At 40.1% G+C, this 26,067-nt stretch overlaps 1 protein-coding gene across 1 annotated transcript in view; it reads left to right on the top strand.

The window, feature by feature from the left end:
• Positions 1-977: 977 nt before the first annotated feature.
• The window catches only part of LOC122795025 (cytolysin tenebrosin-B-like), a 196,777-nt gene continuing 171,687 nt past the window's right edge, over positions 978-26,067 (top strand). Inside the window, exons 1-2 of the mRNA XM_044063607.1 lie at positions 978-987; positions 11,925-12,027. Coding sequence (XP_043919542.1) covers positions 978-987; positions 11,925-12,027 — 113 coding nt within the window. The remainder of the gene's footprint in view (positions 988-11,924; positions 12,028-26,067) is intronic.

The following is a 26,067-nucleotide window of genomic DNA, read 5'->3' as shown; positions in this document are numbered from 1 at the left end:
CCCGCATTTAGCAACAGTGAAGTAGGTTGGATTAACCTGGAGAGACACAGGAGCAGAGCCAGTTGGTTGTAAAGTGGCTTTTGAGGAGTTGTTTTAAATTGGAGGGGAGAGCTTGTAGCAGTGATGTGATTTTGGAGTTGATTCCAAACTTTAGCTATGGTGCAGGCAAAGAGAGACTTACCTGCATCATTTTTATGTTTGATACATTTAAAAGGTTTTGGCTACTGGATCTTAAGGTTCTGGTAGTTGTGTAGGGTTGAATTAGTTACTGTATTGATGGGATTTTGTCGGGCAGGTAGTACAGCTTGTGTGTTGTATAGAGTTGCTGAAGTATCAGCTGTTGGGGCAGCTCAAGCCAGTTGAGTTGCTTTAGGATAAGACAGTGATGGGATCTATGAGAGGCCTCAGTAGCGAACTTGGCAATCTTGTTGTAACAAGATTCCATTTTGGTGAGTTCGGAGTGGAGAAGATTTGTCATTATAGGGGCGGCATACAGATGGATGGATAAGAGATGAGTCCTTGCAATTGTGGATTTGGTCTCCTTGTTCATGAATTGTTTGCTTCTATATAGGAGACTCAGTTTTTTGTTTACTTTCTTGATTGTTTGGGCTATGTGAAGGTCAAATCTGAGGTTGTTGTCAATAAATACCCTTAGCAGTTTTGTGTGTGTAGTTGGAGTGATTGTGATGTTATCTTTAGAGACTATAGTTAGATCATTGCATTGCTGAGGTGGTCTGCAGGGCCAAATATGATTAGGTTTTTTTGGATTAAGAAGGAGTTTCATGCTGGGAAACCATGTTTCTGCTAAGGTGAAGTTTTGTTGAGTAATGGCTTGTAGTTCATTCATATTTGGGGCACATATAATAGTGGTGTTGTCTGCATATTGTACTACTTTGGCAGAGAGTGAAGATGATGCTGTCTGGTTTGTGAATAGGGAGAACAGTAGAGGACCAAGAATGGATCCTTGAGGGACACCAATGGAGACTGGTAAGAGAGAGAACAATTGGTTTTGCCATAGCACTGCTTGTTGTCGATCTGATAGGTAGTTGCCAAACCATGCTATAGTGAAAGAATGGATGTTAAGGGTAGCTAGTGTTTCCAGAAGCCTGCTATGATTAACCATATCGAAGGCTTTAGATAAGTCTAGAAATATGGTGGATATGAATAGTCCCTTGTTTCTGTAGTGATTGACTAAGTTGCTAAAGGATAGTAGTGCGGTGGTGGTGCTGTGGGAGGGTCTAAAGCCATGCTGAGAATGGGATAGCTGGTTATTTGTTAAGAGGAATTGCATTAGTTGAGAGTGAACTATTCTCTCCAATATTTTTGATAAAGGAAATTTGGGTATTGTTAATATTAATACGTTGCACCTAAGCCAGATGGTCATACGTTTGGATATAGCCATCCTACGTAACTTCTTTTAGTGTCATAGACAGTTGTTTCTTTGGCTATGTGCCTTACACAACTTCTTTTACTGTAATTTTTTGTCTAATGGCTACTGTTTGCACAGTGCACACTGACATTAAAATATCACAATCCATGTTTATATTGTAAATGAAAATATGGACTATTTATTTTCATAACTGTCTGCAAATGCTTTTCAATTACAGATGCTGTGTACATCCCACAGAGACACTGTCACTGTGCACGCAAAGCCACTTATGTCATCTCATGCCATCTTGCTCCCTAATGCTGAACGTACCTTTCCTGAATACTGCTGTTATTATGCAAACACTGGTAATATTCATAACTGAAAGAAGGGAAAACTTTAGAGCTTAGGACTGGTGCCTGTAACCTCATTGCATCACTCTATTACTGTTGTCCAATACATACATGGATGTAGACTTATCTGATTCTTGCTAATGCTATTAGTGATTTATTAAATCAAATATGATAAAATATGGCATTTCCCAAACATTTCACTGTCTTAAACACCTCAAGGAGTGCACATCTGTTCTCACATAAAATTGTTTAACTGCATATGCAATGGTTTATATAAATGTGCAGATGACACCTTGCTTCCTAATGCTAAAGATTATCGAGATGGCAGCTTTAGGTTTGCGAATACTGACAGTATTTGTAACTTCAGGAACAGTGATAAATAGCATCTTACTCATCATTCTCTGCCATTGTTCTGCCTTCCTGTGCTGGTTTGCTCATTTATGCATTATAAACCAGAATATGAAAGTACGTTATGACTTTTAAAATCAGCATCAACAATCATCAGTAACTTAGAAGAAGTAGACCTCAACAAGTATGTAAAGTCAGGCAAGATTAGAGATGGCAGCTTGATTTATTGTGCCACAGCTACTAAATTTGAGATTGTACCATTAATATGCAGATATCATTAATATTTGTATCTGATGGTATAAAAAGCTTAGGGATTCTGTATCGTGCCCACCTTCTTTTGTGAATATGGCAATCCTTACTGGATAGTGGAAAGAAGAACTGGATATAGATTTGTAGCACAGCAGCAATCATTACTGTATAGAATATGTCCCCACAATAGAAACAAAATTCAAGCAAAACTCTGTATAGCTATTTACCTCAACTCATCACCAACAAAAACTTAAACACCCAGTGGCAATCTAGATTCATGCCATTAGATCAAATGCCATGAATGTGGCTGGTGGTGCAGCTTTAACATTGTCGCCTCACAGCAAGACGTTCTCCCGTTCGATTCTCGGCTGGAGCACCTTCTGTGTGGAGTCTGCATGTCCTCCCCGCGGTCGAGAGATGTTTAAAGTCATGCAGGTAGGTGCGTGCATGAATGGGTGTGCCTTCTTTGAAGGTTGGGTGTCAGGCTGGCAACTTGGCACTGTAAAAATCCACTGCCAATCATTAGCAGACCGGAGTTCCGCTGTGCCGACCCTTAACTGGAAAAAGCCGAAAGACACTAGTTTTAGATCAAATGCCATGAATGTTAAGTGTCATAACACTGACATCCAGAACATTGAATCGAACCTGAGACCCCCCCCCCCATGCTAATTATATGTACAATCTCCGTGGTCATACTACAGTAGGGAAAGGGCACATCCCTAATTCCCGCTGTACCATGATTGCACACTGCAGCTTTCCCTTTTATTCCTGTACTTTAACATTCCTGATGTCAACATTTAGATTTCAGTCTTTCCACTCTCAACATTTATGTCAGTTGAGCAATTGTCATGAACCTGTGACACTCCACCTTTGGTAGTAACAGCAACTGTGACAAACTGGCTAGTGTGAGAGAAAGTGAGACTACTAATACTTTCCATCTCACTGTAAACAGTATGAAAGACTGCGCCCACCCAAATCCTAAAAGCAAATATATTTAAAATGTAGACACATAGCACTCAGTGTTATAAACAAAATAATGCTAGAAGGGAACTGTTTACAAATTTGACATATGAAATTGTGAATGCCTGTAACTATAAAACATCTGTAAATTTGAGCACTTGTTTTACCCGCCTTCTCTGAGAGGCTTGGACATATATAGAGACAGTGGTTAAGAACCTATGGGGACGTAGCAGAAAACAGTTCAAAAACTACAAATACTCATGGTTACTGGCTTTCAAAGTTTCATACATCACAGTTTCAATAGGAAGTCAATGGGAAAGGAATAATTACAGCAATAAAATGTCTACAGAGACCGGAATTTAAAACTGTACTTTAGTCTAAAATAAATAAGTTGCTGTTAGTACTATAGTGATATTAGACTGTAACATAAGGTACAACAATGAAATGTAGACCAACACTTAATCTGTACTGCTGAAAGGTCAGCTTCAGTATAATAGAGGGGTAAAGCCCTGACTGTCACCTAAGCAGAGTTTGACTAGTGGTTCAGATGTCTATTGTTGCTGGTAAGGGGAGAATAGGTGGGCCTCTTCTGGATAGGAAGTGTGGACTGGGACTACCTGGCACTACAGTCCCTTGGAGGAGTGGCACTATTCATGGGTTATGCATGTGGTAGCCTTCAGTAGCAGGTGCATGGGAGTGTACACTCACATAGGACAGACATAGTGACTCCTCCAGTAATGTTGCTGTCCAGAAGAGGGGGCAGAAACATAGAAATACCCTCATAGCTTAGATGCTCCTGGCAGGGGCATAATCAACCCCTATTGCTGCATAAATGACAACAATTCTGGATGACTCATAACTTCTTCTGTTCTGCTAGTCTCCAACAACAAGAAAAGAACAGGCTCAAGGCACCATACTGCTTGGGAAATTAAAGTTTTTCTCCAGGGCTTCAGAAAATTTAATTGATATAAGTGTTATGCCACCCAGTCTCACTCTGTAATATACTTCACTTATTTTCCTAAAATTTCATAAGGTCAATGACATTTTATAAGGATCTTGTTTTCAGCAGTGGTACTAACATGCATACTTTATCCCCTGGTTTCACTTCTCTGAGATAAAATTTTTTGTTATATGCCCTCTGTTGTGTCATCTGTACTGTCTCCATGTGCTCTTTTATAATATACATTATAGTTCTTAACCTTTCTTGCAGGTCTGTAAAATGCTCCATCACACTTTTAAAGGGATGTTTTCCTCCTCCCGGGCTTCTTTTGTTATACCTAGCATGCTTTAGGGATGTCTGTCATGACTCATGAACCAGTTCATAAAATGTGAATCCAATTGAGGCTTGGGATACTTCCCCTTACAGAAGAGGGAGAATATGGAGGCAAGAACCATGCAAACACAAAACAGTGTTCAGCTGGGTGAAAAAACAAACTTCAAAACCAAAACATACACCATGGAGATTTTGAATTCCAGTTTCTCGCAGCAGGATTACAGTTTCTCCCATCTAGCTCTGTATATTTTTGTAACTATTGAAACAACCAAAAGAAAGCCACCATTGTGAAATAAAAAAAAAAAAAACTTACCATCAACAAAAAACACAGCATTCAACCAGCATATTGGAAGTCACATTGAACCATTAGACCAGGTATACATTTAAAAAATGTATATATAAAAAGTATATATATATATATATATATATATATATATATATATATATATATATATATATATACATTGTTTACATCTACATCTGGTTTGATGGTGCTACATGGTTTGCCAATATTCAGGCTGACTGCTGTGTTTTTGTGGATTATCTTTTTGAAATGCCAGTTTCAAAGTGTTATTGAAACTGTGAGCTGGCCGTTCTATTGAAGGTGGTATACAGATCCCTTAGCTTTTTCACTTTAAAAAGAATTACAACATTCATATGTTACTCTGGACATGAATGCTGTATAGCAGTCACAAAGAATTTCCCAGGAATTCTTACTCTAGAAAAGATTGTTACTAGTTCTTTTGTTAATTATTTAAGCAATAACTCATGCCTGGGTGTGGGTAATGCTGGATTTACCCACGGTTGGCATGGTTTGGTCATGAGGGCAAAGCCTGAGTGGCCAAACAGAGACAACTGTGGGTAAATCAGAAGTGGGTTATTGCTATTATGCAATGCCATTATTTAAGAAAAAAAATACTTAGATTTCTTAAATAATGGCATTGTATAATGCCTCCTTGCTGCCCTTCCGCAGCTGTCTGGTATTCTGTGGCAGTTCTGATGTACTGCACATGCGTATGCTTACGCAGTACATCAGAGCTGTGGGTGGAAGCAACGGAGAAAGCAAGATCTCCGTTGCTTTTTAGAAAGTGTCTTGCTATGTTAAAGGAGTTTAACATAGCGAGACACTTTCTAAAAAGCAACAGAGATCTTGCTTTTTCCTTTGCTTTAAAAAGTGTCTCGCTATGTTAAACTCCTTTAACATAGCAAGACACTTTCTAAAAAACAATGGAGATCTTGCTTTCTCTGTTGCTGTAAGAAAAAAAAAGACATACTAATGGAAAAAGTCCGGGCGACAGTGTCTAGGTGTTGTAGAAATGTTTTGCTGAACAATGCTACAGCATTGTACCCCCACACAGACAGTCTCCCAGATACCCTAAGTGACCACAACATAATATATTTCATACGTAGTAGAACAAGCATATGCAAAACCACTGGAATATTAACGGGGGGGGGGGTCGTTGTATAATTTGTATTAACTTTTTGTATGGGGTGCTGCCTTGGGAAATATTTTTTGCAGACTCAGTGGTTACTGGGATATATTTTCCTTATATTTTGCTTTATTTTACAATTGAGCTTACAGTGTCCATGACTAATCTTTCAAACTGAATTTCACAATAGGTAAGGGTATCAAAGGGTTCTTAAATTCTGTGTCAGGTGCTGTCCTTTGCCTTTCTGGGCAAGCTAAATAAAACTTTATTATGTCCTTGATAGTACTAGGTCAGCAAAGTGTAGCTAAAATCTTAATTTTTGCCTTATCTATTCCAAATTGACTATCCAAAATGTTCCTATATGCTAACTTCATCATAAGAGTTCTAAAACACCTTGGGACCAGTAACTAACTCATTTATCTGTTCTTTGTATTTGGTTACCTTGTACAGTAGGTCATTTGTTAGTTAAAATATTTAAATGAAGTGGGATCTTTCATTACTTTAACAGCTGGAGTCTTTTGGTATGATTCCATGACAGATTTATCTACCTGTTCCATTCAGAGCCAAATTTAAAATTTTTGCATTCCTAAACCTCTTTCTTTCACAGAGATTGCTATTTCTGGCAACATGTCAGATTGAAATTGAACTACCCCCACATGTTCTATCCATCCTTGAATTGGGGAAATTTTTGGCCAATTGGATCATCATCTGTTATAAGTTAGGAGCAGTACTGCTGGGTGAAACACTTTGCCTGGTAGGGTTTGTATTTTGACCTACATTTTAAGGTAATCAAACTGGAATTAAATAAATAAATAATAAGCACTCCCTTTGGTCTGCACTCACACCATATTTTTGCTATTTACTTTTTACTAGTTGTTTTATGCTTACAATCAAGTTGTGATGTAAGTAATGTAATAATCCTCTCTGAGCCTTTCGATCTTTGGAAGTGTTTCCCTTAGACCATGGAAGTACCTTTTAACACATTTTGTAATAGCACTGTAACAAACATCGGACTCTGCAGTCCTAGTAAAAAGTTTAGCATTATCATATTCCAGAAGCATGTTTTCAGGCACAGCTTGTTGACTAGCCTTTACCATTTCTCCACTTCAGTAAAAATGTATTTTGCTTTCTGCCTTTTCTAAACTTTTAAAGCAAACCAGCTCAGAGGGTAACATTTTACATTCTACTAAAAGAAACAGCTGTTCAGAAGACATATGCAATCTGGAATTCCCATTATAATAATTTGCTTGGGAGTGACCACTTAAATTTATTTACAACCAAGATTTTTGGAACTTTACTTCATTATATTGCTCACGTACGGGCCTACACAGAGTTGCAAAATATGGATCAAATCCACCATTTGTGACATTTACTATCTGTACAAACTGAACAGACAGTTGTGAAATTTAACTGACTGAGCCCTAGGTGAAGCCAAAGCCCTAGCTAGAAATTCCTGTTTCATTGTCTGTGTGCATGAGCATCCTCATGGTCCATGTATAACTTTAAGAAATCCCTACTCTAATATGAGTGTGATGACCCAGCACGGGACCAGTAATCAAGGAGCCTCAATCCTCACCACTGGTACCAGTGGGGGACGTACACTGGGAGGATAACGGGTACGTACACAGTATTTCTAGATGCAGCTCTCTGCATCAAGTGCAATTTTCCTTAAGAGCACACACAGACCACAGTCAGTCTGGGGATGGTTTATGCCTCTTTCTGCAGATCCCCAGTAAGACTCTCCACTAGCATAGCTGTAGAGTTGAGATCTCAGCTGAGTGGCCAAGCCAAGACCTCCAGCACCCTGTCTGTCCAACCAGTGCTTCGTGTCCCTGCCCAAGTAGCTGACACACACACTCTTTGAGGTTTGATTTACACACACACACACACACACACACACACACACACACACACACACACACACACACACACACACCTGGGAAAAGCTGGTGCAGGTTTACTAGCTGTGCCCCCTTTTGCCCAGACTATATGGTAGTTATCACTGCCACCAGCCAACTCCTTATCAGATACTTTAAGGCCCTTAACAAAGGGTGTCCAGTCTTACTGTGTAATATTAATATTAATACAAATGGTAGTTTGATCAAGAACAAGGCTATTAGGAGTGGCACGCACACAGTGTCATCAAATAAATATGCAATTACTCTCAAAACTTAAATTTATTTAACAATAATTGGGACATACTTATCTCACAACTTCAACTTCACCCTAAAAAGGCCATCACCACAATTGTGATCTATATTCCACCAGGTAATACACCTGCTAGCCTTGAAGACTTCTTATCCTGGTGTTCTTCCACATACTCACAAGAAACCCTTATTCTGGGGGATTTCAACCTAGATTGGTTCACCTGCATATCAGAACCATCAAGTAATCTAATAAATCTCCATGGCTACCAGCAGCTAGTCCAAATTCCAACTAGATGTGATAAAAAAATCTAAAAGGGAATCCATCTTTGACTGGGTCCTAACTAACAACCCCACATTGTACCCCCACGCAGGCAGTCTCCCAGACACCCTAAGTGACCACAACATAATATATTTCATACGTAGTAAAACAAGCATATGCAAAACCACTAACTATATATCCACTAGAAACACAAAAAAATTCTCTCCTGAGGTCCTCAACACTTTACTCTGTAACTGTGACTGGACCCCCCCTAAAAACCCTCCCACTTGACCAGGCTGTAGCATTTTTCAACAAAATATTTCTACAACACCTAGACACTGTCGCTCCATTGCGCAAAATCAAAGTTAGAACCTCTACAAACCCCTGGCTCAGTAAAGAAACCAAACAAATCCTCACGTCCAGAGACACTGCCTGGCTTTACTATCAAAAAAACAAAGCAACACAAAGCCAACTGCGCAACCGTGCAAAAAAATGCATTAGGCTGAACAAAAAATCCTGCTACATGACATTACAAACTAAATACCAACACAACCCCCAAAAATTTTGGAAAAATGTAAACCAGCTACTAAAATCCACCCTAAAGGTTACCCCCAAACCAACCACCCCTGACACTAAAGTTCCATTGAAACACAATTCAACTCCCACTTTGTGAACTCAATTCTATCCTTAGTATCATAGGATAGTTCCTTCCTCACTAACCCCCCTCAACACAAATAACACTAATACAAGCTTTACCCTCAAAACAGTTTCCACCACTTCAATCAAAAGCATGCTCTCCAAACTAAAAACCTCATCAACAGCAGCCAACCTACTCCCCAGCTATTTCTTGAAACTCACAGCAGATGCTATTGCTATCCCAATCTCCACTCTCATAAACAGATCAGTTTTTGAAAACTATGTGCCCAAACTCTGGAAAATATCCTATGTTACACCATACATAAAGGTGGGACCTCCAATAAACTTAATAACTACAGACCCATTGCTTTACTCCTCCCCCCTGACCAAAATCCTAGAAAAATGCATCCATACCCAGATGCTAAAATATCTCTTAGACAGCAGCATCCTGTCACCTACTCAGCATGATTTCAGACCTGCCCATAGTACCTCTACAGCCCTCCTATGCTTCACAGACACAGTAAACTGTCTCAAAAATGAAGGCCTGCAGGTGTCAACTCTTTTTTTGGATATGTCCAAAGCATTTGACACAGTCTCACACCAAATCCTGCTAAACAAACTAAACCAATATCACCTATCAAATTCCACTCTTACCTGGTTCCAAAGCTACTTAACTGACAGGTACCAAGCTGTGAAATGGGAACATTTTCTCTCTCTCTCTCTCTGCTCAGCTGCCCCTAACTACAGTAGTCCCACAGGGTTCTGTCTTAGGACCACTACTATTCACAATCTTCACAAATGACTTCCATACCTCCACACAGCATGCATCTATCATTCAGTATGCAGATGACACTACCTTAATCTGTGCTGCACAAAACATTCCCACCCTCCTGCAAACAACTCAACTAGCATTCTCTGACGTTGAAAACTACCTTAACAAAGCCCAACTTATCCTCAATCCAAAGAAAACTCAGCTTATGATTATAACCAGTTCTAACAAAAACACTGATAACAGTCACTTCACTGTCTACTCCACAAATGCTACTCCAATCGGTCCAGTGGCACAGGCTAAGCTATTGGGAATAACCATAGACTGCCACCTAAAATGTGATAGTCATCTCAACTTAACTATTAAAAAAGTACATGCCAAACTGGGGTCACTCTACCGTATCAAACCATTTCTTACCAACAACACAAGATCAGTCATTGCTCGCTCCCATCTTCTATCCACCCTACTCTATGCATCTTCCATTCTGACTAATCTCAACAAAACTGAACTAAGCAAAATGGAAGCCTGCTATAACAGAATTGCCCGCTTTGCTGCAAATTGCTCATATAGAACTCATCACTGTACTGCTTTGAGACAGCTCCACTGGCTTGAACTGCCCAACCTCCTAACCTTCAATCAGCTCTGCCTCTGTCATTCAATCTATTACCTCCCCAATAAGTGTCCTGCCCTCAAAAACCTAGTACAACATCACTCGGCCAGAAGGTCTCTTAGATCATCAAGCAAACTACTACTAGAAGTCACCAACAGCTACAATAGCTTTGGAGATGCACTATATAGTAGTTCAGTGGCTAGAAAATGGAACTCTGTCCCCACTAGCATTCAAAACACATCATCCAAAGCCTCCTTTAAAGAACTCATCAGGCAACATCTCAAGCGAAGTTGGCAGTGCCATGATTGCTCCCCAGGCTAGTGAAAGCGGATAAGGTACACATACTAAACCTAGAGTACTTGATAAGAGTTTTCAATCTTACTCACAAACACTGGCTAATCTACAATGTATGTACTGTACCTGTGTACTATGTATGTATTCTACCTATGTTCCAAATTTCAGCTGTACACCACAAATCTATTAATTACCTTTATTTTTAAATTAATATTTTTTGTTTGTTCTTTCCACTGTAACTGTTGATGTGCTGCATACCACTGTAAAAACAAGACTTTTGTAATTTGTTTGTATACTGATCATGTCTAAATAACTAAATGTATCTGTAATTTTTCTATGTGGAGCTTTTCTCCCCAGGCCTCAGCTGAAAAAGGGCCTTTTCGGCTCAGTCAGACACCCCCGGTTAACAAATGTAAAATAAAATAAAAATAAATAAATTTGGTTAGCAGGAAAGTCCAACTTGGAACAAAGCCAATTTTCAGTAGAAGCCCAGGGAGAAACACTCCAGACACATGTATTTGAAACATGGGAGGAAACCAGAGCACCCGGAAGAAACCCACATGAATCCAGGGAGGACATGCAGATTCCACATAAAAGGCATTCCAGCCAAGAATCGAACCACAGAACATCTTGTTGTGAGGCAACAATGCTACCACTGCCAAATTGCTATCCTTAAAAAGAAAGTACATTATTAGAGTTATCATTAAGGTGACAGGATGTTTTCTTGATGTAGCTTGTGGGGGGGTGAGTAAATGATACTAGTAGTTTAAAGGTACAGTTTGTTAGGAGTAGGGTGTCTCTGGCCAGTAGCAAAATGTTAGGGAGCACAGACAGCTAATTTTGATTGCTTTTCTGTGCATGCCAAAGTTAAAATGCTGGTATTGCATTTACACTCAAAATTAAGTGATGTAGTGCTCTGGATTTGGTATAAACCATAGCAACTGAATAGCAGAGTGGGTGAGGTTTTTTTTTTTTGGTCCTTAACTGAAAAGCTAAAGGAGTGAGATGCCAGGCTGGGAAAGGCACTAGTCTCTAGGTGAGCCAGCTATGGATCTGGCTTTAGCAGTTAAAGAAAACTAATAGATAACAGATTCATAATTAAATTTGTAGAGTTCTTTCACTGTAACCAGTTATTGTGACAGAAACTTGTGTATTATAAGATAAGCATTGCCAAAGAAGGTGAATATGCGGGTTAAAATTGTATAACATGGATTTTACTCTTCATTTCAGGGGCATCTGTAAGCAGCAATCCTTTATTCGAGAATACACATGGCCGTGCTGTTGCTATTGAGATTAGCAATTACAGTTCGAGATATGACTTGCGTAATCCAAGGTAAGCATTTGAAAAGTTTGAATTTGTGCAGTACAATGTAATGATTTTTGTGTAGTAAGATTTATAGATTTATTTTGTAGTCCATAAACAGCTTAAAGTAGAATTATTACACAGTTATGCTGTAGCATTTGGAAATGGTTGCAGATTTGTTTCTGTATCCTGTATTAAACAGATCCCATTATGCAGGTACACTGGACTTTTCAGGATTACCTGGGTAGTTTAAGTCAGAGGGTTAAGGCTTTGACTTTCTAATGAGCTTCATCCAGTTGTCCTGATGTTAATTCTTTCAGTGTCCACTACAGTGTGTTGTGATTTTTTGGAAGTCATTTAATCAGTATTTTTGGTCAGGTTTACTAAACAACACAGACTGAACAACATCTCACTGAAGTGGACACTACCAAGCTAAGATTACGGCATCCCAGAAATGCCAGATTCAAGCTTTAAGACATTTCTAAAAACACTGTCTGATGCATCCCCAACACCCTTTCTTAATTATTCTGACTATGAAGTTGCACTGTTTCAGAGTTTTTCTGCAATAATTGCTTTCATCTGAAAATAGGTGTTAACAGTAATGTCTGAGGGGATCTGACCTTGATGTGAGAATTAATTAGCAATATGTGTGGGGATTCATCTACTCTGCATAGTTGGGGGGCTGCATTACCATGGACTTACAAGTTTGTAGTAGTGGCACTTGGCGACATTCACAAGCACCTACTCAGTTGTGTAGAGCTGGGAAAGATAGATAGATAGATAGATAGATAGATAGATAGATAGATAGATAGATAGATAGATAGATAGATAGATAGATAGATAGATAGATAGATAGATAGATAGATAGATAGATAGATAGATAGATAGATAGATAGATAGATAGATAGATAGATAGATAAAGGTGTCACAGAGAATACTACTTCATTGGAATATTCTTCCTCTCCACATAAAGCAAAGTACTTTTCTTACATTAATCAAATGTACTCTGGATGAATGCATGGGTAACCACAAATTCACCCTTGGGTTAGCACCGTTCTCCCTCATGAATGGGGGCAACATGTAAATGTTCTGCTTGCATATGGGTTATTCATGTTTAAAATATAAGGGCTAAAAATGTCATGGAAATGTGTGGCTATGCTTTTAAAGATCCTAATGGAGCAATAGCCGAGGAAGTACATATGAACCTGTGGGACACAGTAAAAAAACACATGCCAGAACCCTGTTTAATGTGTACAAGTCCACATAACCCATGTAATTAAAGCATATTTACTCTACTGCATAGCTGTAGGAGTCCAGACATATTGACAATATAGAGATGAGTCTGCAGAATGTTTATGATTTGCGGATCTCTGAATCGTGGTGAATACAGTGTAGGATAGTTAAATATTTAGTGCTCTGTTGCTGTGGACTAGCAACAACTGCATAAAAATTAGCAGCATCTCCTGTGCTTCACTTACGCTGATGTTACACTGAGCAGAGCATTGCTGAGCAATCACATCAGCATATGTATGTATATAAATCAAAAGGTACTTCAACAAAGTATTAGTTTAAGGGTGTGCACACATGCAACCAGCTTATTGTACGTTTTTTACTTTTTATATTTTTTTCCCTTAACAGATTTGTTTGTTTTTCAATTGAATTGCACAGGTTATAGGTCACATTAAAGGTGGGAAAAGCTTTGAAATAATTTGTTGTGATCTTATTATTTTAGATCACAAAAACCTGGCATTTTAAAAGGGGTGTGTACACTTTTTATATCCACTGTATATTGTGTTTGTATGAATATATAATCTGTCTATATTTGTATAGATAGGTAAAATGTATGTTTATGAATATCTATCTATATATTTTTTTTCTGTGTGTGTGTGTGTGTGTGTGTGTGTGTGTATATATATATATATATATATATATATATATATATATATATATATATATATATATATATATATATATATATATATATATATATATATATATATATATGTGTGTGTGTGTGTGTGTGTGTGTGCGTATGTGTGCATGCATAAGTATGTGCAGAGACCAGTTAACATAATCACATAATCGTTAAGGTCTGCTGCTTCCATGAACAAAGTACAAGGTTCGATCCTGACCTCCAGCCAATGTCTTTTGGAGTTTGCATATTCTTCCTTTGTCTCTGTGGTGTTCCTCCCACCTTCATAAAACATGCTGAGTGTTTCCATCTCAAACACTCCCAAAAATGGAGCTGTGGGCAGCAGAACAGACTCTACATGGTGCTCTACAGGGGAAAAGTTGTATAGAGGAACTGGTTTGGGCATCTACTGTGGTGCACCGTATCCTCAGGATAGGAGAGCAAACATCATGGACTATGTGCTGTAGCAGGTCTAGCCACTGGACAGTGTAAAATATGAAACTAGGTGATTTGGTTGTTTTTGACTAATGTCACCAAATGGGCATGCTGGTGATAACTGGGTTGAGGACCTGGAGTACTCTGACCTACCTATGCCAGGGACCCATAGTAATGGTAGCAAGGATGATATTGGCCAATGAGTGCCCAACATAACAGCGTAACAGCCCTGGGTCTATTGGCTGGCTGGTGTCCAGATGCCCTTGGATAGCTCTGTTGAGCAAAAGATGGCCATGCTAAACAATCAACTTGCCAAACATGAGCTAAACATTTCTGCATCCAGTGTAAATTCACTGAAATTACAGAGCTTGGAGGGAGATGACATGATGGTAGGGAGGATATTCTATGTATTTAGGAGACAAGATGGAAGGGCAAAGCCACGTGGCTTGGGATCCAGAGTCTATGACTTAGCAGGACAGGCAAGAAATGGTGTAGGAATTGTGCTGAGGGAGAAGTTTCAGAAAGCAGTGAAGAATGTTCTCAGAAGTAGTGATAGATTCATGGCAGTCAGACTCCAGCCTAATGATAGGGCAGTATTCATAATCTCAGCCTATGCCCCACAGCAGGGTTGCGATAGTGAGGAAATGAGTGCATTCAGACAGCAGTTGCAGGACCTACTAGACAAAGCAGGACAACAGGAATTGGTGTTGATAATGGCTGACATGAATGCACATATTGCAACAGACAGAACAGGATATGAGGACTGCATGGGTCCACATGGGTAGGGCAACAGGAATAAAAAAGGAAAGGCCATTCTAGACATCTGTCTGGCAGATGGCTTGATAGTAGCCAACATATGTCTCAGAAAGAGAAAGACAGCCAAAAGATCACATATAAGAATGGTCAACATGCAACTAAGGTAAACATCCTCCTAGTAAGGAAAGGAAGTGCACTGGGTTAAATCAGCAATTGCAAAATCATTCCCAGTGAAACAGTCAGCCCACAGCATAAACCACTGGTTGCTACAATCGGCTGCAAGCAGTGGTCAGAGAAGCTCTGAAGTTAATAGAGACCAGGCTGAAGACCTGAAAGTTGACTGAAGAGAAGCACAACAGTTCAAGGAATTACTCAGGGCTCTAGCACCTCAAGAAGAGGAGGAAGTAGGTGTGAAGAAGAATAACAACACTTCAAAACAGCATGTGTGAGGATTACAGAACAGATGTGTGGCCAAGTCAGGTATGGAAATAAGGCACATAAGGAAAGCTGATGATGGAATATAGAAGTCCAGGAAGTCATCCAAAGAAAGAAGATTGCAGGAAAAAGTGGGTGATAAAAAAGACAGACCATAGGTTCATAGGTAGGTACTAGGCTATCGGCCCAAGGGCCTAAGTAAGCCTAGCCAACAAAGTTCCCTGGGTTACGCCACCCAAGAAAGTTAAATTCCTGTGCCCCTGTCGAGCAGAGCCACAGAAGTGATCCCTGAGGTGTATTTCCTATTTCCCATCCACTCATCAAGATTTTTCTTTAAGAGTGCTATGAGGAACTTTGCTTGACATAGATGGGTAGCTTGTTCTAGAGTATAGGAAGTCTCTGGGACAGGAATCTATCCCTCCAGCATGTCCTGTTTATTGTGCTGACAAGGTATAGGTCCCTAGAGCATGTAGCTCGGAGGGATTAGGATTTCTTTAGGTGTAGCATGTTCAATAGCTCTGGGTTTAACATAGCTTTATATGTTAGGCAGAGATCACCTTGGAGTAGGCGATATGCTACAGAGTAAAGCTGGAGTTTTTTGAGATGGTCAGTGTAAGGCATCTGTTTGAGGCCAATAATCCTCTTTGTGAGGTACTTCTGTGGTCTTTCCAGCTGCTGCAGATGTCTTACTCTATAATGGGTCTAATGAGTGCCGAGTAGAGGGGAACAATGACCTCTTTTTTTCCTTGATGAGAACCCTTTTGTGATGAGATGTGCCACATAGAAGGATTTCCTGACTACTGTGGTGATGTGATTATCAATGGAGAGACTACTTTCCACCTGGGTCCCAAGGTCTCATCACACATTTGGCGTTAAGTAGACTGCCGTTTATGTGGTAGTTCATGGGTACAGAGTTTTTACCAAAGGGGATGACAATGCACTTTTTGGCAATGAGCTTGAGGCCATGCCTCTGACACCAGGCATCTGTCTCAGTGAGGCCCTTCTGTAGATGTCCACATCATATGGGGACTCGACTATGGCTCCTAGTTTGCAGTCATCTGTGAAATTCATTAGCCAGAGGCCTTTTGTGTTAGCCTGTACTTCAGAGAAGTAGATACCAAACAGGAGAGGTCCCAGGACTGAACCCTGTGGTACTCCACTTGTCACTGGTTTGAAGTCAGATTTGGAGTCTGCAACCTTTACAGTGTGGGTTCTGTCAGTGAGCCAGTTGGCAACCCATCTTGTGATGTAGGGATTTATACCTAGTTTAGTGAGTTTAGCTATAATTCCAGAATGGGGGATGGTGTCAAAAGCCTTGGCGAGGTCAAGATAGGCTGTGTGAACCACCTTACCCTCGTCTACGGCTTTGATGACTGCCTCAAAGAAGTCAATCAGGTTCAGAAGGCATGATCTGCCTTTCACAAACCCAAACTGGGTGGGGTCCAGAGTTTGGAGGTTACCAATGTCTTTGTTTATGACTTCCATGATGATACGTTCCATGGCCTTGCAGACCAGGCTCGTCAGTCTAATAGGTCGATAGTTCCCGGGATCAGTGGTGGCTCCCCTTTGTGGAGTGGAATAACTGTTGCTGTGCACCATTCAGTGGGCACAAAGCCTGATGTGAGGCTATTATTGAACATGGTGCTTAAGTGGGGAGCCAGTTCATTTGAAGTTCGTGTAAAATGCAGCCTGGGATGTTGTCCAGTCCCATGGATGTTGTGTTTTTGGTTTTAGAGAGTGCAGCTTTTACCTGCATAGATGTGATCATAGGGACTCTGCATTCTTCCTGTATAGATGACCACGGTTGCAAAGAATACTGGCTGGCTAACAAAGAGGCTAAGAAAGGAGTTGGCAGTAGCAAAAACAAGGCATCAGAGACTCCCTACCAACTTTTGGAAAGTGACTCAGTAGATGGCACAAAGAAAATATATAAGTTTGCAAGGCAGAGACAGAAAGATAAAGAAGATAGTCAGACACCCTTCATAAGGGTTGCCAGCAACAACCTGCTCACAAGTCCACAAGACATCAAAGGCAGATGGAAGGAGTACTTCTAGCAGCTTCTGAATGAAGACAACCCCACAGAAGGTGTACTTCCCCAGACACAGTCTACTATGAGAGAAGAGAAAGAGCCAACTCTAGAAGAAGAAGTAAGAACAGTATTAAGGAAAATGAAGTCAGGGAAAGCAGCAGGCTCAGATGAGGTCACAGCAGACATGATCAAGATGTTGGGTGAGATAAGGGAGACATGGCTCCTGAGGGTACCTCTAGCACTGCAGAGAGAAATGAGTATCCTAGATGACTGGAGAATAAGTATACTAGTACCAGTGTTCAAGAACACAGGGAATATTCAAGGCTTGGGAGGGTGGCCTAATGGTTAAGGTGTTTGCCTTACAAACACAAGGTGCAGGGTTTGAGTCTCACAAGGGATAATTGGCTAGGATTAAAATGGCTCGCAAGGGCAGTTAGCTTAGTACTAACCTATGAACCTACTGTGGGCAGTACAGAGGTATCCAACTCTTGTCATATTGCATGAAAATTCTGAAGACGGTGATTGATAAACAAATATGCATAATTCTAGAAAGTAAGATGGGGGATGGGCAGTTCAAATTCATATCAAGATGCAGTGCAACTGACCTGATGTTTGTAGTGAGACAGATAGTTGAGAAGAAATTAGAGATGATAAAAGAGTCCAACTTGGGCATTCCTAAACATGGAGAAAGCATATGACAAGGTCCCATTTGGGAAGTCCTCTGGTGGATTGAAGTCCCAGAAACACTGGTAGAATTAATGTACAAGGACCCAGTGACTCAAGTAGAAACATTATTCAGTTTCACAGGGGGGATCCCAGTGGAGTGGGTGTACATTAGGGTTCAGATGTGAGCCAACTGCTGTTCATATTGGTGATGGACTGTTTTAGCAAGCACGTTGGAGGGGACAGACCAACAAACCTGCTGTATGCAGATGATGTGGCACCACAGGCAGACTCTGTGTGAGAACTTCAGCAGACAACAGGGAAATGGAATGCAAAAATGAAGGCACATGGGGTGAAACTGAGTACAGATAAGGCAGTGATAATGGAAGCAAATGGGGAAATCAGAAGAAGCTGGGAACTGAGATAGAAGGTAAGATAGTCGAACAGGTTAACATCTTCTAGTGTCTTGGAGGAGTGGCTGAGGAGAAGGGAAGTCTGAATGAAGAGGTAAAGGCCATCAGAGGGGCTGCAGTCAACTGGCACAGAGTACCAGGTGTATTATATTACAGAAGAATGACAAAGAAGCCAAAAAGTAAGGTGTACAAAACAGTGATGTGACCAGTACTACAGTATTGTACAGAAGCCTGGCAGTAAAGGCAGAGCAGTTGAGGAAGCTAGAGGTGATGGAGATGAAGTGCCTGAGATGGGTGGCAGGATGCACACTGTGGGACAGATGAAGAAATGAGGACATAAGAGCAGAAGCCAGAGAATCTCCAGTTGTAGGAAAGGTAAAAGAGAACAGATTAAAGTGGTTTGGGTGTATGTGCAGAAAAGCAGAGAGCAAACTGTTGAAGAAGATTTGAGTCAGACAGGAAGAAGATAAGAGGAAATGAGGGCTTCCAGCAAATAGGTGGATGGACTGTGCGAGAGAAGATCTCCAACAGTAAGGCATGAGTGTTGAAGAAGGCAGGACAGTGGCACTGAATACAGAAAGAGAGATGACAACAGTTGACACAACACCTTGACCCCATATAGACATGATGACATAAACATATATATATATATATATATATATATATATATATATATATATATATATATATATATATATACAGTGGATATAAAAATGCCAGATTTTTGTGACATAAAAAAATGAGACCACAATAAATCATTTCAAAACTTTTCCCACCTTTAGCGTGACCTATAACCTGCACAATTCAATTGAAAAACAAACAAATGTGTTAGGGGAAAAATATAAAAAATAAAAAAAGTACAATAAGCTGGTTGTATAAGTGTACACACCCTTAAACTAATACTTTGTTGAAGCACCTTTTGATTTAATTACAGCATTCAGTCTTCTTGGGTAGGAGTCTATCAGCATGGAACAGCTTGACTTGGCAATATTTGCCCAGTCTTCCTTGCAAAAGAGCTCCGAATCTGTCAGATTGCAAGGGCATCTCATGTGCACAGCCCTCTTCAGGTCATCCCACAGATTTTCTATTGGATTTAGGTCTGGGCTGTGGCTGGGCCATTTCAAATTTTTATTTTCTTCTGGTGAAGCCATTCTTTTGTTAATTTGGATGTATGCTTGGGGTCATTGTCATGTTGAAAGGTGAAATTCCTCTTCATTCTCAGCTTTCTAGCAGATACCTGAAGGTTTTGGGCCAAAAGTAACTGGTATTTGGAACTGTTCATAATTCCCTCCACCTTGACTAAAGCGTTCCAGCTGAAGAAAAGCAACCCCAAATCATGATACTGCCACCACCATGCTTCACCATGGGGATGGTGTTCTTTTGGTGATGTGAAGTGTTGTTTTTGCGCCAAACGTACCTTTTGGAATTGTGGCCATAAACTTCTACCTTGGTCTCATCAGACCATAACACATTTTCCCACATGTATTTGGGAGACTTAATGTATTGTTTTGCAAATTTTAGCTGGGCCTGGATGTTTTTCTATGTAAGAAAAGGCTTCCATCTTGCAACCCTACCCCATAGTCCAGACATATGGAGAATACGGGAGATTGTGGTCACATGTAGTACACAACCAGTACTTGCCAGAAATTCCTGTAGCTCCTTCAGTGTTGTTGTTGGTCTCTTGGCAGCCTCCCTGACCAGTTTTCGTCTTGTCTTGTCATCAATTTTGGAGGGACGTCCAATTCTTTGCAATGTCACTGTTGTCCCATATTTTCTCCACTTTTTTATGACTGTCTTGACTGTGTTCCATGGTATATCCAATGCTATGGAAATTTTTTTGTACCCTTCTCCTGACTGATCCCTTTCAACAATGAGATCCCTTTGATGCTTTGTAAGCTCTCTGTGAACCATGGCTTTTGAGGTAGCAGGCAACTGAGTAAATGTCAGGAAAATCCTACTAGGACAGCTGAACTTTATTTGAGGTTAATCAGAGTCTCTTTAATTGATGGCAGGTGTGTACCCAAGAAGACTGAATGCTGTATTTAAATTAAAAGGTGCTTTAACAAAGTATTAGTTTAAGGGTGTGCACACTTATACAACCAGCTTATTGTACATTTTCTTGTTTTTTTATATTTTTCCCCTAACAGATTTGTTTGTTTTTCAATTGAATTGCACTGGTTATAGGTCACATTAATGGTGGGAAAAGTTTTGAAATGATTTATTGGGTCTCATTTTTTATATCACAAAAACCTGGCATTTTAACAGGAATGTGTACATTTTTTACAGCCACTGTATATGTCTATATATATAATCTATAATTGTCTATATTATATATATATATATATATATATATATATATATATATATATATATATATATATATATATATACTTGTCAGTTTTTAGCATTCACGAAAGATTGAAAGTTACTGAGATTACAGCAGCACTATGGGGAGAAATTATGTAAAAGTTGATATATTTATTCCTTACATAGCAGGGATGTGGATGATATAGCCCCATTTTCTCCCCACAGAGTAAAGCCTCTCTGCAAAAATGCTTTACTTGCATTACATCGAGTTTTGAGATTTATCTTCTAAATCACAACCAATTTTTCTTAGTTACAGGACTTGTAATACAGGTCTTACACAAATAATTGGGAACCCTTAATACTAAAATCTGCATGTAATAATCCATTTTCAGTTAGTATGAACTGTTACATTATGATGCATAGACCAGTAATGTAATTTGATGTGGCAAGGAATGGTATGGAAATGTGTTCTTTTTTCAATGTGCTGGTAACTGTGAGATTGAAAATCTAATGTTTTGTGGATGGTGTAGGAGGAGAAGGTATTTTTTTGTAGAAGTACATAGCATTGAAAATATGAAATGTGCAAAGGAGAGGACATGGCATGATGTACTAAGTACACATCTGCATATGGCTGCATGGAATTGTATGGGGATATTGCATAGGACAGTCACTCACTAGAAAAGAACAAAAAAGAGGTGAAATAGCTGCAACGCGTATTGATTCATTGGTAGCATCACTTTACAAGGCGGATAAGGGAAATGGCAGTAATACCATAGCATAACATGACATAGCATGTTGGAGAAATATGACATGGTGTGGTACAGTTGGAATGGCATTAATGTTTTTTGTGTATGTCATACTTTAGTAGTACTATAGTATGGCATGACATTCACATGTCTTGCAGTTGTAGGCTACAGATATACAAGTGTAATTCTTTGTTGTCAAATGGTATTGTACAGGTAGAATGGTTTGCCATTAACATATCTTGCTGTGGTATGGCATGATACAGTATTAATGAAATGCCATAACATTAACATGATGTAAAGTGATATGGTCAGCACTGACATGCCTTATCATACCTTATGGTATGGGTGGAATGGTGTGGCATTGACATGATGTAAAGTGGTATGCTGAGTGTGATGTCTGCCAGCCTAGCTAGATAGAATTTTGTTAATAATTCTATGTCATTGTAAATATTACTGTGATCCACAGGCTTGTTTCACAAATGTAAAGAAAACTGTTATGTGTTGAGATTCAGAAATGTAACCACAGTGCACCCTGCTGGAAGAAAGCTGATAAGTAAACAATTTTACAACTGTGTATGATCTCAAGCTTGGAGACAAGATGTCTGGGCTAGGAAATTCTTTCTATTGTCCTAAGACATAGATAATTACTAGGTTTCACATGTAAAGTGTCTTTTATTGCTGTGGCAGATCAAAAAGAAATGTTAAAATTTTGAGTTCTGTGAGCCTGGGAAACTTCAGCAGAAGTGCCAAGAATGATCTAATATGTAATGACTCAGCAGTAATGTGCATTATCAATGTAAGGCATTATCAATTTAAGGGCTATCTCAGAAACTAAGAATAGCATTTTGTATTAGGTTCTGAAGCTGACAACAACTCACCAGCACTTTGCCTTTGCTCTGTAAGTAGTATTTAGAACAGTGATTCTAATTAGAGATAGATAGGAAGATAGCCAAATTAGTCTAGCTGTTTTCTATATTTATGTGCGACTATCCTACAATGTTACTGATATACTGATGGGTATTTCCTGTGATTTCTGAACTCTCTAGTGTCACTGTGTTGAATGAAAAAGTATTATGTTTTTATTATTTATTATTAAATATTTTAAACTTTCAACTGTGGCTGTTTTGTGTAGAGATAATTTAAGTTCTGAGAGTACTTGCATGTATTTGGTGATACTGTATAGACCACTCCTAAATAGTCATCAAGTCTCAGTCACACTTATCAATTGGATAATAATAACATTGCACAGTAGAACTGGGCACCCTTTGGTAAGGGGCTTTAGAGTAGCTGATGAGTGTATAGTCTGGGCAGAAGGGGGCATAGCTGGAGAACCTGTGCCAGCCTTCCCCAGGAGTGTCAGTGTGTTTGTATATAAACCAAATCTCAAAGTATGTGTGTGTCAGCTACTTGAGGAGGGGCACAAAACACTGGTTGAACAGAGAGAGTACTGGAGGTTTTGGCTTGACTACTCGGCTGAGATCTGAACCCTATAGCTGTGCCAGTGGGGAGTCTTATTGGGGATCTAGAGAGAAAGGAAGAAACCAATCCCAGACTGACTGTGATCTCTGTGTGCTCTTAAGGGAAATTGTACTTTACTGTGTGTGTATTTGTCATCTTCTCAATGTGGACACCCCTCACTTGTGCTAGTGGTGAGGATTGAGGCTCCTTGATTATTGGGCCAGTGCATGGGTGTCACATATTAATTGTTTGGCAGTGGTGGGATATCCACATCAAGTATTAATTGGTTAATAGTGGTGAGTTAGCCACATCACATATTAATTGGCTTGTAGTGGTGTGGATAGTGAATTCCTATAGGTTGTGCACAGTAATCACTGAAGGTGTTTTTGTACTCTAAATCAGGCATGCAGTAAACATTCAGAGTTCAGATTACAATTGTTTTATTTCTTTTGTTAGCTTAGTTATCAGGGAGAGCAGGCATGCATGTCAGCAGAGGAGTATGGCAAGCTAACAAGGAGCCAGTTGGCTGAGATGTGCCAGGCTAAAGGACTGGTGCATGGAAACCTGACTAAAGCAGACATGATTGCAGCTTTAGTCACAGCTGTATCAGAGAATAGCAACCAGGAGGATGATTAGACTGGCCGCAGAGATGTACAGTACTCAGAGAATGGACAACTCAGCCTTTCTCCAGAGAACTTAAAAATCCATCTGGAGCTAAAGAAACTTGAGTTAGAGGTCAAGCATTTGGAAATAGAAGCAGCAGAGAGACTGAGGTGTCTAGAGAGTGAGGAAAATGAGAAACTGCAATGTCTGCAGGCTGAGGAGAATGAGAAACTGATATGCCTGGAAGCTGAGGAGTAGGAGAGGCAGAGGCAGCATGAAAAGGAGATGCTGACTCTTCACCAGAGTCATGGAGGTAATTGTGAAGGGAGTAAGTGAACCACAGAAGCACAAAAAGTCAGTAAATTTCTTCCTCAGTGTACAGAGGGGGATAATTTTGATAGTTTCCCTCATATGTTTGAGTGGGTATGTAAAATCTATGAGATTGACCATAGGCTTTGTGTACGGTTCCTGACCCCCTTACTCCATGGTAAATCTGCAACTGTCTTGTCAAAACTGTCCGACAATGATTTTTTAAATTATAATGCTGTAAAGAATTGTTTGCTAGAATTTTTTAAGCTAACATCTTAAACTTATAGGAAAAGATTTTGTGAGCATAGAATCAAGGCAGCTGAAAATGTGTGTGAATATGTTGCTGAACTAAGCACTTATTTTCATAAGTGGGTGAGTGGATGTCAGGTCACCACTTTTAAAGGGCTGGAAGACCTTTTGGTGAGAGAACAAGCCCTTTGCACTTTGCCTGAGGACATAAGGATCTGGTTAGCTGATAGACAATGGTCTACTGTAGATGAGTTGGGGAAGAAGGGAGATCTATACCTAGCAAGCAGGGCATCACTGCACAGGAAAAGGAACCCATCACTGCTCATGGGTCTAAGGGAACCCATGGTGGGCAGCCCAGACTGCCCCAACAGAATCTGCCAGTAGCAGGGAAGCCACTAGTCCAGGTACATGTCCAGGACCTTGGGTTAAATTTTCTGAATGCAACCAGTGGGACCATGTGGCATATAGATATCCACTGAGGTAAGGTAGGGAACAAAAGGTGAGGGAGCCAGTAACTGGGAAAGACATAATGCAAACAGTAGGTTGTCTTGAGACAACAAGGGTACCAAACTACCACAAAAGGTTATAGCCTATCATAGTGAATGGCAAAGAGACCATTGCTAGGAGAGACACAGCCTCTGACATAACCATTGTGAAGCCTGCAGTGGTTACAGAGGAGCACTTACCTGCATGGGCAGTCTACTGCAGTCAGAGCTTTAGGAGGGACCCCATTCCAAATACCTTTGGCTAGGGTTCACCTTGACTGGGAGGGTGGAAAAGGAAGCCAGCAAGTAGGTGTGTTTCAGGATATACCTGCAGATGTCCTGATAGGGAAGGATTTTGATGAGGCAGTACTGTGTGTTAATGCAGTTACATGTATTCAGGCTTAGAGACAAGCATGTGTGTTTGGTAGCCTGGGGGAGACCCAGACAGACAGCACACTTGCAGCCAGGATTGGTGTGGTGGTTACTTCTGGGAGGGAGCTACTCTGTAGCAGTGAGACTGAAGAGGAGCCACAGCTGCTTGTGGGTACTGATGTACTGATGGGTATTTCCTGTGATTTCTGAACTCTCTAGTGTCACTGTGTTGAATGAATAAGTATTGTCTTGTGTTTTTATTATTTATTATTAAATATTTTAACCTTTCAACTGTGGGTGTTTTGTGTAGAAATAATTTAAGCTGTGAGAGTACTTGCATGTATTTGGTGATACTGTATAGGCCACTCCTAAATAGCCTTCAAGTCTCAGTCACACTTACCAATTGGATAATAATAACATTGCACAGTAGAATTGGACACCCTTTGTTAAGGGCTTTTAGAGTAGCTGATAAGAGTATTTGGTAGTGGGTGGTACTACCATATACTCGGGGCAGAAGGGGGCATAGCCTAGGAGAACCTAGTAGTAAGTTTATGTATGATTCCAGAGTGGGGGATAGTGTTGAAGGCCTTGGCGAGGTCCAGATAGGCTGTGTGGACTGCCTTACCATCATCCACAGCTCTGGAGACTGATTTGAAAATGTCAATCAGGTTCAGGAGACACGAACAGCCCTTTACAAACCCAAACTGGGTGGGGTCCAGTGTTTGAAGGTTGCCAATGCCTTTGTTTATAAGTTCCATGATAATACATTCCATGGCCTTGCAGATCAGGCTCATCAGACTGATGGGATGGTAGTTCCCAGGATCCAAGGTGGATTCCCCCCTTGTGGCATGGGAGAACTGTAGCTGTGCGCCACTCAGTGGGCATGAAGCCTGAGGTG

The sequence above is a fragment of the Protopterus annectens genome, chromosome 2.part1 (genome assembly GCF_019279795.1).
Source record: "Protopterus annectens isolate FY-2018-M chromosome 2.part1, PAN1.0, whole genome shotgun sequence".
Classification (NCBI taxonomy): Eukaryota; Metazoa; Chordata; order Ceratodontiformes; family Protopteridae; genus Protopterus; species Protopterus annectens.
This window is presented reverse-complemented; position numbering and strand designations above follow the sequence as displayed.